Raw genomic sequence first — 18197 nt, forward strand, 5'->3', positions numbered from 1 at the left:
TCTCACCACTTTATTCTAAATAGCACAGGAAGTCCTAGCCACAGAAATAAGACAAGATAAGAAAATAACAGGCATCTTTATTTGTAAAGAAGAAATTAAACTGCCGCTATTTGCAGACAATAGAATGCTATAGAAAATCCTAAAGATTCCATAAAAAAAAAACTACCAAAAGTAATATACGAATTCAGTAAAGTTGCAGAATACAAAATTAATATCCAGAAATTGGTAGCATTTCTATACACTAATAATTAAGTAGCAGAAAGAGAAATTAAGAAAACAGCACTATTTACAATTATGACCAAAACAATAAAATACCTAGAAATAAACTTAACCAAAGAGGTGAAAGACTTGTACTCTGAAACCTGTAAAACAGTGATTAAAGTAATTAATGATGACATAAATGCAAAGGTATTCCACGCTCATGGATTGGAATAATTAATTTTGTTAAAATTTCCATATTACCCAAAGTAATACAGATTCAATAAAATCACTATCAAAATACCAACACCATTTTTCACAAAACCAAAATAAATACTAAAATTTGCAGGGAGCCATAAAAGACCCTAAATAGCCAAAGCAATCTTGAGAAAGAAAAACAAAACCTGGAGGTATCACAATTCCAGATTTCAAGATATACTACAAAGCTGCAGTAATTAAAACAGAGTGATATTGGGACAAAATAGACATATAGGTAAATAGAAGACAGTAGAGAGCCCAGAAATAGATCCACTATTTATATGGTCAATAAATCTATGACAAAGGAGGCAAAAATATACAATGGGGAAAAGACAGTCTCTTCAATAAATGGTGCTGTTGGAAAGTTGGACAGCTGCATGCAAAAAAAAATGAAACTGGACCACCTTTTAACAGCATATATAAAAATAAACTCAAATTGGATTAAGGGCCTAAATGTGAGACATTAAACCATAAAAATTCTAGAAGAGAACACAGGAAATAAGTTCTGTCACATTGGCTACAGCAACATTTTTTTCTAGATATGTCTCCTAAGGCAAGGGAAACAAAAGCAAAAATAAATGTCATCAAAATAAAAAGCAAAGGAAGTCAACAAAACAAAAAAGCAACCTACTAAATGGGAGAAAATATTTGTAAATGATATATTTAGTAAGAGGTTAATCTCCAAAATGTATAAAGAACTTATATAACAACACCAAATCATCACCATCATCATCATCATCATCATCATCATCATCTTATCAAAAAGTGTTCAGAGGACCAAAAAACGCATGAAAACATGCTCAACATCACTAATCATCAGGGAAATGCAAATCAAAACCACAATGAGATATCATCTTACACCTTTTAGAATGGCTCAAATCAACAAGACAAGAAATAAATGTTGGCAAGGATGTGGAAAAAGGGGAAATTTTGTGCACTATTGGTGGGAATGTAAATTGGTGCAGCCACTATGGAAAATAGTATGGAGATTCCTTAAAAAATTAAGAGTAGAACTACTATATAATCCAACAATTACACTTCTGGGTATTTATTTTTTTAAAAAAACACTAACTTAAAAATATATCTGCACCCTAATGTTCATTAAAGCAATGTTTAAAATAGCCAAGATATGGAAACAAACTTAAGTGTCCATCAATGGATGGACAGTGTTTATTAATGGATGAGTGGTATCATTATTTATTCATTTTCACACTTGACTAAAATTTTATGGTATGAATGTACCAGTGTTTATCCCTTCACCTGTTGGTGAACATTTGGACTATTTCCAGTTTTTGGCTATTTACAAATAAAGATGCTATGAATATTCATATACATTTCTTTGTATGAACATATGTTTTGTTGCCTGTCTAGACTTAAGAAAGTGATAGAGAAATTGTTAGTAATACAGATTAATCCTACAAGGATTATCTAAAACCATCTCTTGTGAATAGCACAAAACACTGAGAAACTTATGAAGTTCTTTTTATTTTTATAATTTTCAGCCTACTGTACTATCCCCTTTAGATACAAATGTGAGCTGGTCATTTCTACTAGTAGGGTATAAAATACCAAGGGAATGACTTTGAAAATGTCCAGAGGCAAAACAATACAGTAGCAAACATATGCAAATAGTAGCTAAGTGTTTTTACATGGAAATAAGCCCTCTTTTAGAAAGCTTGGGTTGATTCCGTTTCACATTATTTCTCAATGCAGAGATCCTTCACATACCTTTTGGAAGAGAAGATACCCACACCCTTGCACACAGAGTCTCACTATCTGACACAAAAGCTAATGGTTTTGGTGCTCTCCTCAGAGTATTGCATATGATGGTTAAATGGTTTTCCTGTTTTAGCCATTGACAAAAATTATTGAGGATATTTATTCAGCATTTGTTGAATATTTATTTAACAAGAACAGTCTGATGGGAGAGTAAAAACATTACAAGAAGAAATTGCTGCTATAGTCAGTACCCATTGTATAGTACCAAGGAAAGGCAGAATCTGTCATTTTGATAGACCACCTCAAGGAAGTCCCTCTTTGTACATTGCTATAATTGCCTTTCTCCATTGAAATCAAAAGAGATCTTAGCATCTACATGCTAGGAATTACTATAAGGTATTTTATTTGATATATTCTTCAACATAGCCCAAAAGAATGACAACCAGAATTTATACATATGTATGTATGTGTATGTATGTGTGTGTGTATATGTATATATGTATGTATATATATATATATACACATATATATACATATGTATATATATGTATATATATGTGTATATATATGTGTGTGTGTGTAGATATATATATATATATATATATATATACTGGTAGTTTTCACAACTGGGATTATTTATAATAATGTTTATCATAGTCTCTGGATTTTCTGTCATCTGGTTTGATGTCCCTTAATATCTTAAATTTCATGGGAATCAACAGCAGTAAGGCATAGAAAAGACACTGTGTTCAGGTTTAGAGAACACAGGACCTGCTTGGATAAATCATACCTACTTTAGAATACAGGAAATATTTATAGTGCATTGATAAGAGAAGGCTATTATCACACTGGGTTCATAAATTTAAAAAGGATATGAAATTGACAAAGCCAGAATTAACACTTATCTATCCCAGTATCCATATCAGATTATGCTTCAATTTAATTTCTTGAAAGACCAAGCCTCGGAAGGAAAACACCACCATGCTAAATTTGGATGGCACTTTTGAATTTACCAAGTACTTTTGTAAACACTGGCTTACTTTAGCTTCCCAAATATCACCATCCTTATTACATGTGTAACAGTTAGTTTATAAAGTGTTAGGTAATCTGCCCAGAGCCAGATAATCTGCTTTTTCATGCTGTATCCAAAACCAGGATCCAAATCTCCTGTGCACTTTCCACCATACAAGGCTATATCTTTCATTTCTACATAAGCTTATATCACAGAGCACATGTTCAAAGCAACAATTAATAACCTTGCTTCATATTTTTGTTAGACATACAAGACAGACTATTGATACCAAAAGTTTTGACAATAATTGAATGATCCCAAAGGTCTACAATATGTCATTTTGCTGAGATAATAAATTTTCACTATAGAAAGATCAATATACAAGTTACTTATTATATTTAAGCTCTGCGTATTATCCAGGATCTACATGTCTATGAGGTTCTTTTAATTTCCACTTTGTCTTAATGTAGAACCTAACTCCCATTAAAATTGTTTCTTTATGAAAATGGTCCTCAAAGAAAACCATGTGCTAATTATGGTTATTAAATAGAAAGAGTCCCAGAAAGTAATGATTCTTAGAACATGAAAGTTTCAGATCAATTTAAGAATAGAATGGTGAATTTGTCTACATCTCAGAGTAATTATGGGAACAAATCCACTCTACAAGGAAAAATATTTTTGAAATTATCTGGTTCTTCAATGATGGCAAAAATTGCATACTATGGAGAAAATGATATGCTACATTATGATTAATGAATTGGGGGGTTCCTTTGTCAGAAATGTCTAGACTGTGCTCTTTATACCATTCTTCTCTTATTAACCTACTTTGCAAGAAGAAAATACAATCAATGCCAGCAGAAAATAATTGCTATATATTGATGATAAATTTACAATTAAAACAAAGTTTTTAGCTATAATCACAAAGATGAATAATAAAAAATGCTGCAGTATTGCCTAGAATTATTTAAATACTATGAGCAAACTCCAAGAATATAAAAGACATGTTGAGACTGTTTTCCCTGCATGTACTTTTTATAAACAGTTTTGAGCTAAAAAATTCTCTCTCTGATTTGCATTATCCAATTCTTCTTAGAATAGACAATTATCAGAATAAACAAATTTTCCCTTTGCAATCTTAATAGTGGGTAGCCTATTGTATGCTTTCCCACCAATAAAAAATTAACTTATACTTTTGATTAATGTTAATTTCAAAGGCAAGTCCAAGTAAGCAATAATTAATACTCTTAAAAAAGAAAAGTAAAGTACAGTTCTTTCAATTTGATTTCTCTTTATTAGTTCCTGGTAAGGAGGCAGTAAAACTAAGCCGCTCTAAAAACTGATTAACTTTATTTACTTTTTCATTTTTGATAATATCTTAATTTTTAAATTTCACAGAAGTCCTTGTGATTATTTAAATTTTTTCTCATGTACAGTGATAAAATGATCGGTACTTTGTCTCACAGGATCCCCCTTAGGATCTCTTGTAGGGCTGGTTTAGTGGTGATGAATTCCTTCAGTTTTTGTTTGTTTGGGAAGACCTTTATCTCTCCTTCTATTCTGAATGGGAGACTTGCTGGATAAAGGATTCTTGGCTGCATATTTTTTTCTGTTCATCACATTGAAGATCTCCTGCCATTCCTTTCTGGCCTGCCAAGTTTCAGTAGATAGGTCTGCCATTAGTCTTATGGGTCTCCCTTTATATGTTAGAGCACGTTTATCTCTAACTGCTTTCAGAATTTTCTCTTTATCCTTGTATTTTGCCAGTTTCACTATGATATGTCCTGCAGAATATCAAGTTCCGTCTGAAGGGAGTTCTCTGTGCCTCTTGGATTTCAATGCCTTTTTCCTTCCCCAGATCCAGGAAGTTCTCAGCTATTATTTCTTCAAGTACACCTTCAGCACCTTTCCCTCTCTCTTCCTCCTCTGGAATACCAATTATTATTTCTCTTTAGTGCATCACTTAGTTCTCTAATTTTCCCCTCATACTCCTGGATTTTTTATCTCTCTTTTTCTCAGCTTCTTCTTTTTCCATAATTTTATCTTCTAGTTCACCTATTCTCTCCTCTCTTCAATCCGAGCCGTAGTTGTCTCCATTTTGTTTTGCAACTCGTTGATAGCATTTTTTAGCTCCTCCTGGCTGTTCCTTAGTCCCTTGATCTCTGTAGCAAGAGATTCTCTGCTGTCCTTTATACTGTTTTCAAGCCCAGCGATTAATTTTATGACTATTATTCTAAATTCACTTTCTGTTATATTGTTTAAATCCTTTTTGATCAGTTCGTTAGCTGTTGTTATTTCCTGGACGTTTTTCTGAGGGGAATTCTTCCGTTTCGTCATTTTGGATAGTCCCTGGGGTGGTGGGGGACTGCAGGGAACTTCCCCTGTGCTGTCTTGAATAACTTGTGTTGGTGGGCGGGGCCGCAGTCAGACCTGATGTCTGCCCCCAGCCCACTGCTGGGGCCACAGTCAGACTGGTGTGTGCCTTCTCTTCCCCTCTCCTAGGGGAAGGATTCACTGTGGGGTGTGTGGCCTGTCTGGGCTACTTGCACACTGCCAGGCTTGTGGTGTTGAGGATCTGGCGTATTAGCTGGGGTGGATCGGCAAGGTGCACGGGGGCAGGAGGGGCAGGCTCAGCTCGCTTTTCCTTTGGAGATCCACTTCGGGAGGGGCCCTGCGGCACCGGGAGGGAGTCAGACCCGCCGGAGGGATGGATCCGCAGAAGCACAGCTTTGGGTGTTTGCGTGGTGCAAGCAAGTTCCCTGGTAGGAACTGGTTCCCTTTGGGATTTTGGCTGGGGGATGAGTGAGGGAGATGGCGCTGGCGAGTGCCTTTGTTCGCCGCCAAGCTGCACTCTGTCGTCCAGGGCTCAACAACTCTCCCTCCCGTTGTCCTCCAGCCCTCCCATTCTCCGAGCAGAGCCGTTAACTTATAACCTTCCAGATGTCAAGTCCCGCTTGCTGTGGGAACACACTCCATCTGGCCCCTCCGCTTTTGCCAGCCAGACTCGGGGGCTCTGCTTGGCAGGCGGGCCGCCCCTCTGCCCCGGCTCCCTCCAGCCAGTCCGTGGAGCGCGCACCACCTCTCCGCCCTTCCTACCCTCTAACGTGGGCCTCTCGTCTGCACTTGGCTCCAGAGACTCCGTTCTGCTAGTCTTCTGGCAGCTTTCTGGGTTATTTAGGCAGGTGTGGGTGGAATCTAAGTGATCAGCAGGACGCGAGGTGAGCCCAGCATCCTCCTATGCCACCACCTTCCAGTGATAAAATGATTAGAAGAAGAGTTGAAAATGGGTCACCTCTGAGCTTTCCTTTGGATATTAAACAGTCCTTTTCTGTCTCCTAGAGATAACCAGGAGCCGTTTGTTCAATTCCTTTTCTCTGTCATTCCCAGGTAAGCCTCTGAACATCCCTTGCAAAGCATTCTTTGGATTCAGTGGAGAGTCTGGACCAATGATCTACTGGATGAAAGGGGAGAAGTTTATTGAAGAACTGGCAGGTCACATTAGAGAGGGTGAAATAAGGTACAGTACTTGAATTGCTTATTTTTTCTTTGCTTTCTTTGCAGTTAATCAATGGAACATCCTAGAAGAGCTTCTGCTTGGGATTTTAATTGCAACTCCAAATCATTCCATTTTCTAAAAGCTGAAATGGTAGAAAGAGTGAGGCTGACTGCCCTAAGAAACGCAAATGTGTAAGCTTCGAATATAAGGAAGTTTTCTCAGGTTCTAAGAATATACCATGGAGTGTAATGACCCCCTCAAATCTGCTTAAGCAAATTCCTTTGAGTTTCAAAATCTTAGGCCACTGTTACTCCATCCAGCCATACCAAATGTCCAAACTTTGTAGGTGACTCCTCAGACTACTGGGAAAATGCTCATTTATTTATTCCCTAGGAACAGACAACTTTCATAGGTCATAAAAGTAAAGCTACAGTGACAGTAGTAAGCTACTACTCACCAAAATAACTGTGATGGCTCTTGTTGAATAGTATTTATTTTTCCCAGTACCCACTGCTCATCCTAAAAGTGACTGTCAGTTTAGCACCTCCCTAGACAGATACCACCTGTTACAAAAACTGTCCAGATACCTTCCTGGCATATAGAAATGTATTCTATTGGTTTTCTAATCTTATTTAATATAAGGTCATTTGTCTTTATTCCATTGGATATTCTTTCCTGCTTTGTCAAAGATTAGTTGGCCATACGTTTGTGGGTCCATTTCTGGGTTCTCTATTCTGTTCCATTGATCTGAGTGTCTGTTCCTGTGCCAGTACCATACTGTCTTGATGATTACAGCTTTGTAGTAGAGATTGAAGTGTGGGATTGTGATGCCTCCTGCTTTGGTTTTCTTTTTCAAGATTGCTTTGGCTATTCGGGGTCTTTTCTGGTTCCATACATATTTAAGGATTATTTGTTCTAGCTCTGTGAAGCATGCTGGTGTTATTTTGATAGGGATTGCATTGAATATGTAGATTGCTTTGGGTCGTGTTGACATTTTAACAATATTGTTGTTCCTATCCAGGAGCATGGAAACTTTTTCCATTTTTTTGTGCCTTCTTCAATTTCTTTCATAAGCTTTCTATAGCTTTCAGCGTATAGAATTTTCATCTCTTTGGTTAGATTTATTCCTAGGTATTTTATGGTTTTTGGTGCAACTGTAAATGGGATCAATTCCTTGATTTCTCTTTTTGTTGCTTCATTGTTGGTGTATAGGAATGCAATCGATTTCTGTGCATTGATTTTATATCCTACAACTTTGCTGAATTCATGAATCAATTCTAGCAGTTTTTTGGTGGAATCTTTCGGGTTTCCCATATAGAATATCATGTCATCTGCGAAGAGTGAAAGTTTGATCTCCTCCTGGCCAATCTGGATGCCTTTTATTTCTTTGTGTTGTCTTATTGCTGAGGCTAAGACTTCCAATACTATGTTGAATAACAGTGGCGAGGGTGGACATCCTGTCTTGTTCCTGACCTTAGGGGGAAAGCTCTGTTTTTCCCGATTGAGGATGACATTAGCGTTGGGTTGTTCGTATATGGCTTTTATGATCTCAAGGTATGATCCTTCTACAGTCTCTTCAGCAAGTGGTGCTGGGAAAACTGTACAGCAACATGCAGAAGAATGAATCTGGACCACTTTCTTACACCATACACAAACATAAACTCAAAATGGACGAAAGACCTAAATGTAAGACAGGAAGCCATCAAAATCCTTGAGGAGAAAACAGGCAAAAACCTCTTTGATCTTGCCCACAGCAACTGCTTACTCAACACATCCCTGAAGGCAAGGGAAACAAAAGCAAAAATGAACTGCTGGGACCTCATCAAAATAAAAAGCTTCTGCACAGTGAAGGAAACAATCAGTAAAACTAAAAGGCAACCAACAGAATGGGAGAAAATATTTGCAAATGACATATCAGATAAAGGGTTAGTGTCCAAAATCTATAAAGAACTTATCAAACTCAACACCCAAAAAACAAATAATCCAGTGAAGAAATGGGCAAAAGACATGAATAGACACTTCTCCAAAGAAGACATCCAGATGGCCAACCGACACATGAGAAAATGCTCAACATCACTCATCATCAGGGAAATACAGATGAAACCACTGAGATACCACCTCACACCTGTCAGAGTGGCTAATATTAATAACTCAGGCAACAACAGATGTTGGCAAGGATGTGGAGAAGAGGATCTCTTTTGCATTGTTGGTGGGAATGCAAGGTGGTGCAGCCACTCTGGAAAACAGTATGGACGTTGCTCAAAAACTAAAAATAGAACTACCCTATGACCCAGCAATTGCACTGCTAAGAACTTACCCAAGGGATACAGGAGTGCTGATGCATAGGGGCACTTGTACCCCAATGTTTATAGAAGCACTCTCAACAATAGCCAAATTATGGAAAGAGCCTAAATGTCCATCAACTGAGGAATGGATAAAGAAATTGTGGTTTATATACACAATGGAATACTATGTGGCAATGAGAAAGAAGGAAATATGGCCTTTTGTGGCAACATGGATGGAACTGGAGAGTGTTATGCTAAGTAAAATAAGCCATACAGAGAAAGGTATTTATCCAAGGGATACAGGTGTGCTGTTTCGAAGGGACACACGCACCCCCATGTTTATGGCAGCACTAATCAACAATTACCAAAGTATGGAAAGAGCCCAAATGTCCATTGATGGATGAATGGATAAAGAAGATGTGGTATATATACACAATAGAGTATTACTCGGCAATCAAAAAGAATGTAATCTTGCCATTTGAAATTATGTGGATGGAATTGGAGGGTATTATGCTAAATGAAATTAGTTAGAGAAAGATAAAAATCATATGACTTCACTCATATGAGGACTTTAAGAGACAAAACAGGTGAACATAAGGGAAAGGGAAACAAAAATAATATAAAAACAGGGATGGGGACAAAACAGAAGAGACTCATAAATATGGAGAACAAACTGTAGGTTACGGGAGGGGTTGTGGGATGGGGGATGGGCTAAATGGGTAAGGGACACTAAGGAATCTACTCCTGAAATCATTGTTTCACTATATGCTAACAAACTTGGATGTAAATTTTAAAAAATAAAAAAATACAGTTAAATTAAAAGTAATAAAAAAATAAAATAAATAAAATGGCAGACATAAGCCCAACATATCAATAATTACATTGAATGTGAATGATATCAATATATAAAATAGATATAGAGTTTGCCAGAGTAGATTAAAAAATGACCAAACTAAAAAAAATAATAAAAGAAAATTTCAGTATCTGTAAAAAAAAATAGAAAAATAAAGGTTGCAGTATCTGTATTTGATGGCATTCAAAACAATTACCTTGAAGAAGAGAAAATTATCATTAAAATATTGTATCTTTGAAAAATGGTATCTTTGACAATAGAAATTTTAATAAATGGGAAAAAATGTAATTTGTATGAATAAGGGATAGGTAATTTTTTTCTCTTACAGATAGCTCCCTGGTAGATAGACATCTTTTTTTTTTTTTTGGTTTCCTAATCCTATTTGATATGATATCTTTTGTATATATAAGGGATAGGTAATTTTTCTTACTCAGTCTATGAGATTGTCCTTTAATTTCAGAAATGGTGATATACAATGTACATTTTTCATTCCAATAGGAGTTGGGACCCTTCCACCTCTACTCCCATTAAGAATCTTGTAGTGGAAGCCAATCCAATATTTCAGTGCAGTGCATTCTTTCATTTTTTTTTTATCGAATATGTAGCAGTGTGAAAGAAACAAGTACACTTTATGTTATTTTCTATGATTAAATATAATTTATTATAGCTATTATGACAGCTTCTCTTCATGTGTCCACCCAACAGTTCCACTCTAGAGGGTCATAACTTTGAGGATCTCTGAATCCCCTGAGAGCCTATGTAAAATATTGATTAAATGGGAATATTTCGAGTAAAAAATTACATGAAAGGTGTCTGAATTAGTCATTCATCAGGGAAATTCAAATCAAAACCCCTGACAACACTTTATACTCACCAGGCTGGCTATAATTGAAAAGATTATAAGAAGTGTTGCCTAGGATGTGGAGAAATTGGAATCCTCATACATTACTGGTAGGAATGTAAGATGGCACAGCCACTTTGGATAACACTCTGGCAGTTCCTCCAATCATTAAACATATAATTATTAGCAATTCCCCTTGTAGGTATATAATGAAGAAAAATGAAAACATATATCTACACAAAAACTTGTACACAAATGTTCACTGTAGCATTATTCATAATAGACAAATGTGGAAACAACCTAAATTTTTATCAACTGATGAATGGATAAATAAAATGTAGTATGTTCATACAATGAAATATTATTCAGCCATTAAAAGGAATGAATAAAGTACTGATATACACTGCAACATGGATGAACCTTGAAACCATACTCAGTGAAAGAAGACAGTGGGAAAAAACTACAATATAATATGTCTAGAATAGGCATATCTATAAAGCCAGAAAGAAAATTAGTGGTTGCTTAGGGCTGGAGGAATGGAGGTATAGGGTTAAATACCTAATGTGTATGGGTGATATATTGTTTAGTGAGGTGGATACAATATAACATAAAATGCACTATTTTAAAGTGTACAAGTTAGTGACATTTAGTACATTCATGATTGTGCAACAATAACCACTATCTAGTTCCAGAAAATTTTCATTACCACAAAACAAAACCCTGTGCCCATTAAACTGCCTGAAGCTTCTTTTTGAGGTGATGAAAATGTTACAAAACTGTGGCAATGGTTGCACATATTTGTGAATATACTAAGAAACAGTGAATTGTACATTTTAGATGGATGAATTGTATGGTATGTAAATTATATCTCAATAAAGCTGTTTTAAAAAAACTTCCAGTTGAATGCGTGGCACATAATAGATGGTCAGAAAAAATAATCAATATACTACTTTTAATTTTTTTAATGTTTATTTATTTTTGAGAGAGAGAGAGACAGAGCATGAGCAAGGGAAGGGCAGAAAGAGAGAGGGGGACACAGAATCTGAAGCAGGCTCCAGGCTCTGAGCTGTCAGCACAGAGCCTGACACGGGGCTCGAACTCACAAACCATGAGATCATGACCTGAGCTGAAGTCAGACACTTAAATAACTGAGCCACCCAGGAGCCCCTCAATATTCTACTTATAAAGAATTCTTAACTATTAACTCCCATTTAAAGTTTAAGTTTCCTAATTACTAACACTTTATTAGCTTAATTACTAACACTAAGTTAAGGTTTATGAAATTAATGCAACTGAGTTTCTTTTAAATTATTTTAGAAGATACATATTTAGAATTTTTCTCAATATATTTGCCTGTAAAGGATTGTAAGGGTTACTCTTCATTTTTTAAAAAAAAAAAAAAAAAAACTGATCCCCAAAGGACAAGTCATAGGTACAATGGTACATATTAGCAAAATTTCCACTACCAAAAAGCTCAGAGCTATGTTTTATGATCAGGGTAGTAGTTATATATGAACATAAGATAATTGTCTCTCTTTCTTTCTGCATGAATGACTGGGTTTTTCTAAATAAATAGATTTAATGGGGGTATAATTGGCATACAATAAGCAGCACACAATTTAAAGTATACAATCTATAAGCGCTGATTGATTGATATATGTATACATCTATGAAATTATCACCATAATTAAGATAATGAACATATAAATTGCCCACAAATTTCTCTTTTGTAATCCCTACCTCCTGCCCTACTTCCACAACACTGTTCTATCACTATGAATCAGTTTGTATTTTCTAGAATTTTATATAAATGAAATAATGTAGTACGTGCTTTTTTTTTTTTTTGGTCTGGATTATTTCAGTTAACACAATTATTTTGAAATTCATCCATCTTATTAAATGTAGCAATAGTTCATTCTTTTTTATTGCCAAGTAGTATTCCATTACATGGATATAAACTAGTTACTTGTTGATGGATATTTGGGTTGTTTCCAGTTTAGGGACTATTACACATAAAACCGCTATGAACATTCACATATGCATTTTTGCATGCCCATATATTTCTTTTTATCTTGAATAAATAGTGAGACATGGAGTGGCTGAATTATATAGTGGGTGTACATTTACCTTTTCTAGTTCATTTTTTAGCTTTGTTTTAAAAACAATTTTTATCATAATTATAGATTTACAGAAAAATTTTGAATATATGGTCTTAGTCTACTTGGTCTGCTTTAACAAAAATTCAACAGACTAAATGGTTAAACAACAAATATTTATTTCTCATGGCTCTAGAGACAGAAAGTTCAAGATCAAGGCACCAGCAGATTTAATGCCTGATGAGGGTTTACTTCCTCATTCATAGATCGTTGTCTCACTACACCCTCACATGTGTTCACATGATGGAAAAGATGAGAAAACTCTCTACAGTCTCTTTTGTAAGGGCACTAATCCTATCCTTTAGGGCTTCTCCCTCATAACCTAATCATCTGCCAAAATCCCCACCCCCAATACCATCACATTAAAAATTAGAATTTAAAGGTATGAATGTTTGTTTTGGGTGGGGTATAAACATTAAGTCCATAGTAGATAGTACAGAGATTTTCTACATATCCTATACCCAGTTTTCCCTATTACTAATACCTTAAGTTATTATGGTATATTTATTACAATTAATGAACCAAAATTGATGTATTATCATTAACTGAAATCCACATTTTATTCAAATTTCATTAGTTTTTACCTATTATTCTATTTTTTTTCTCCAGGATCATTTAACTTTTTAAAATATGCCATGTGGTTATACCATTTTAAAAAAAAAAAAAAATTTTTTTTTTCAACGTTTTTATTTATTTTTGGGACAGACAGAGACAGAGCATGAACGGGGGAGGGGCAGAGAGAGAGGGAGACACAGAATGGGAAACAGGCTCCAGGCTCCGAGCCATCAGCCCAGAGCCTGACGCGGGGCTCGAACTCACGGACCGTGAGATCGTGACCTGGCTGAAGTCGGACGCTTAACCGACTGCGCCACCCAGGCGCCCCGAGGTTATACCATTTTAAAAAAGAAAAGTTAGGCACTGCTGCTGGTCTCTAGCAGCAAATGATTAAAATGGTGAATGACAAAGCATACATATATGAAACATTTCGGTCTAGTCCAAGCCACTTTATTAGGTGCAAATGAACCAACCAGATAGTACTATAGGAAGTCAACCTTTCAGGACTTGCAAAATGTCATTATTTATTTGCTCTTGTTACATCTTCTTCCTCCACTTTCCCCAACCCTCCCTATAAAAAAGGATGCATACGTATATTTGCAGTGGAGGCAAGTAACATGAGATTTGTTGTGAAATTTTTACAAAACCCTACTGGCAAACTAGAAACACCTTAGAGAAGTGCAAACAAAGAGGCAGGGATTCCTAGCCAAGATAAACAAACAGTCAGCCATTTTGTAATATTAATTATGTAATCTTGATCTATTTGAGAGCTTGTGTGGGTGCAGGAATTCCTTTAGGATACGGCCATTTATACTAACACAGGAGTTAATTACTAGATTCTCTCTTCTAGCTTCCAAAGCCAATGTCCTTGAATGAAAGCATACAAGATTTTTGTACAGTATGGCAGATGGAACGAATCTGGTAGTTTCATTTTTTAAAAAAAGCTAATCATGCCATTAATTCAACTAAGAGAAGATCTGCATTCTTTCATAGCCCACACATTTTCTCCAAAGAGAACAGTTCTGATGGTAGAATGCTGAAGATGTTAAGTTGAGGTTTCCTCTTGAAAGCATTTCTGGAAACAAAATTTCCTTCTGGATGCATGGCTCTCCCTCAGGTTACTGTATTTGCTTCATATTTTAATTGAATCATAGCTCTTATTTGTGGATGCATATCAGAAGTACACTGCCCCATAGATCTAAGAAGTGGGGAGTAAATAAATTGCTCTCAAGCAGTTGATTTATGGAGAGTCTACCATAGAGGCACTGTATCTGGCAAGAGGACTGGCCACACTGCCTAGGTTCTCAATTTCCTGGGCAGCAGCTTGATCCTAGAAGTATGTGTTGCAACTTTTTCTCTCTTAGTATTGCCCCTGAGGAATAGAGAACTTTGAAAAAATCTACCTAGGGATAAAGCTTGGATATTCACCAAAAGTTTGATGAAATAATGTCTTCAGACTGCAGTAAGTGCACAGTTCCCCTGGAGCTTGACTGGCATATTTGACCAAATCCTGAGGAGGATTTTGGAGTTATCATTTATTTGCTCTGTGGGTTACTTTTTTTCTCTCTCTGGGTTACTTTGACCACTGTGACTCCTTGCACCTCCTGACTTGCAACCTATTGCCAAAGTACCTCAGACTCCAATCTGAGCATACAGATTCTCCTTTAGCAGAAATTGGAATAGACCTCCCAATTCTCTGATGTTGGTAAGAGACTGAACTCTAAGGAAATCTGAACCCAAATATAATATCCATTCACAACTTCCAGCCTATCCCTTAAACTGCATCCCAAATTTTCCAGTGACCCCAGAAGATGTCATCTGTAGGGATGTTGAAGGAATTTGGTATGTGCAGTAGCATGAGCTGCATTTGTGCAAGTTTGGTTATTTTTATCTACCATTTTAAAGTCATTGCAACAAGCTGATTCCTATAAGCTCTACCATGTCTATTCAGAGAAGTGAAATAATTATTGGGAGGAGACCCAGTGGAAACTGTCATTAGGAAAGGACATCCTAATATTTGTCCCTCTGTTAAAATTTAACGGGAAGAATTTGCAAAGTGACATAAGAGAGTCATGAAAAAGAGTGGTAGTCTTTGGGTGTAAGCATTCTAAAAAGGCCAATCCAGTTCCATGTCATTATAGAATTACCTTTTAATTAATCTTACCAGAGGCTTGAGAATTATAAAAAATAAAGGAATTTTCTAGTGAGGTATGTACTCCACAGTGCTAATAAAAAATATCAGAGAAATTGAACTCCTCCTATTAAACAACAATAGTCTCTAAGCTTGTCTACAGGTTTGTGAATTGCATCTGATTGTCAAAGGAGACTGAATGAATTTCAATGCAATTGCTTTGCCCCAACAGAGAGTAATTTTTCATTATAATTCTCACTTTACATATCTTCCCATCAATATCTAACTTTTTTACCCCTTAGGCAATACCATAAAACTGTTTACCAAATCTTTTATAATTCTTGAGCTGAAAAACATATTCAATTCATCTTAAGGTTTTCCAAACAAGCTTCTTAAAATGCAAATAATTTTATTTACTTTCAATTACTGAAAAACTATAAGTTGAATATGGGCTTTGTGTGTTTTTAGTTTTGGTTTCTTCACTCCTACTTCCACCACTTTCTGGCTCTCTGTTCTCATCTCTTTACCTTAACATCCTCTCCTTGAATGAGTAAAATGCTCTTAACAAAGAGGGGAATGTGATACAGCTATGAAAAGATTTTATTCTTGATATAAAGTGAGTCTATATTAAAGACCCCAAATAGCCTTTTCCTAACTAATCAATTAAAAAATATAGAGATGTGAATATATAGTTTGCCCCAAAATATAGAGGAAACTATTGAAGTCTCAGACAGCCCAAGGCAAAATGATGTGCTCTGTTTTGGCAACTTCCGACTACACTTTTTCAGTGCCTTGAAGCACCCCACCTGCTCTGGCCTTCCTCAAATTGAGCTAACACAGACACACACACACACACACACACACACACACACACACACACACACACTTCTTCTTTTCCCCCATTCTCAGCTTATCTCACTGGAAGAAGGAACACTGATCAATCACTTTGCCTTTGATCTAAATAAGTTTCAAATCTTATGACCTATGTGTGAATGTAGATTTTGTAAATCATGAGCAGGCTTCAATGGAAAAGTTAACTTTATAATCAGCATAGTTTTTACCTAGGGACAATCTGAATTGCCACCTATCTGAAGGATAAATTTTAGAGTGATGACTCTACTATTCACAGTTCTAGTTCCACAGTGGATCTTAGCCTTGACCAATGCCTACAATATTTAAAGCTTACCTAAGACATACTTCTTAAATATCTTCATTTAATGAACAGACTATAGATGCCCAATCTCACATATAATGTCTTATATTAATAAGCACCTGTAATTATTTAAAAAAACAATAATAATAGGAATAATAATTCCTATTCATGTTTTTATAAGACACAGTAGATTGCAAAAGCATTTTGGAATCCTAAACCACATTGGGATTTTCATGATAACCATCTGAGATAAATAGTATCAGTTTATTTTATAGAATAAAAAAAATTGGTTTTTGAGACTGAGGAAGATCTATCCATGCACAGTACCAATGGAGCCAGGGTAGTTCATTCACAGTACCAGTGGAGCTAGACCTGAATTCATCAAAATACAGCCAGAAAGAATCCTCAGTTTCCCAGAATGCTTTGTTGTAGTGCACATTTGGGATGTAGAGTCAAAATCTGCGTGGGACTGAAAGAGTAAAAATCAGTCTGGGTGGAGAATAAGCAGCCCTGCTATTAATCAGCCTGGGAGGAAAGACAGATAAAACCAGCTGCAAAGTTAACAGAAAACCCTGTTTTCCCCAAGGTCATGCAGCAGTTGTAAAATGCCATAACGACCCCCACCTCCTTTGAATGGCTACTGATTTCTTACCAGTGATGCCCCAGACATACTTTGCTATTTTCATATGTTACTGGGCATACCCAATTGCTAAGACTTGCCTCATGACAGATGTCAAACCCTAGTCAATCCTCTCTTCTCCCAATGCTACCTTAAAAATCCCAACCTATCCAGAATTTATCAGGGCTTGCCTAGACTCTCCTCAGAATCTTCAGTGAAAATCCAAACATTATAAAAATGCTTTCTTCCTACCTTTAGTCAAGGAATGATCCACAATTACTCTGGAGTGTCCCACCTTCAGTGCATTCAGTCAATAAATCTGATTTTTTTTTCAGATTATAGGCTGGATCCTGGTCTATGACTAATAAGGCTTTAATAGGCCCTAAAAATGACACTAAAAGGGGGCACCTGGGTGGCTCTGTCGGTTAAACATTCAACTCCTGATTTTGGCTGTTTGTGATCTCACAGTTCATGAGTTCAAGCCCTGCATCAGGCTCCCTGATGACAGTGCAGAGTCTGCTTGGGATTCTCCCTCTCTCTCCCTCTCTCCCTGTGCGCCTCCCATGCATTCTCTCTCTCTCTCAAAATAAGTAAATAAACTTAAAAAATAACACTAAAATAAAGATTTTGTTTGAGATTTTTTTAACTGAAGCTGCTTCCCAGCAGCTTCATTTTATTTTTATTTACTTTTTATTTTTTAATTTTATTTATTTTGAGAGAGAGACACAGTGAGTGTGGAAGGGGCAGACAGAGGGAGAGAGAGAATCCCAAGCAGACTCTACACTCTCAGCGCAAAGCCCAATGTGGGTTCAAACTCACGAACAGTGAGATCATGACCTGAGCTGAAATCAAGAGTCTGATGCTTAACCAACTGAGCCATCCAGGCACCCCTAAGAGTTTTTTTAAACATACTTCTATTCTTGA

General features: G+C 36.2%; 1 protein-coding gene across 1 annotated transcript in view; it reads left to right on the plus strand.

Moving 5' to 3' along the window:
* IL1RAPL2 (interleukin 1 receptor accessory protein like 2) overlaps positions 1–18197 on the plus strand; it is a 626232-nt gene that overhangs the window by 571077 nt on the left and 36958 nt on the right. Inside the window, exon 7 of the mRNA XM_032592069.1 lies at positions 6572–6701. Within this exon, the coding sequence (XP_032447960.1) occupies positions 6572–6701 (130 nt within the window). The remainder of the gene's footprint in view (positions 1–6571; positions 6702–18197) is intronic.

The sequence above is a fragment of the Lynx canadensis genome, chromosome X, assembly GCF_007474595.2.
Source record: "Lynx canadensis isolate LIC74 chromosome X, mLynCan4.pri.v2, whole genome shotgun sequence".
Taxonomy (NCBI): Eukaryota; Metazoa; Chordata; class Mammalia; order Carnivora; family Felidae; genus Lynx; species Lynx canadensis.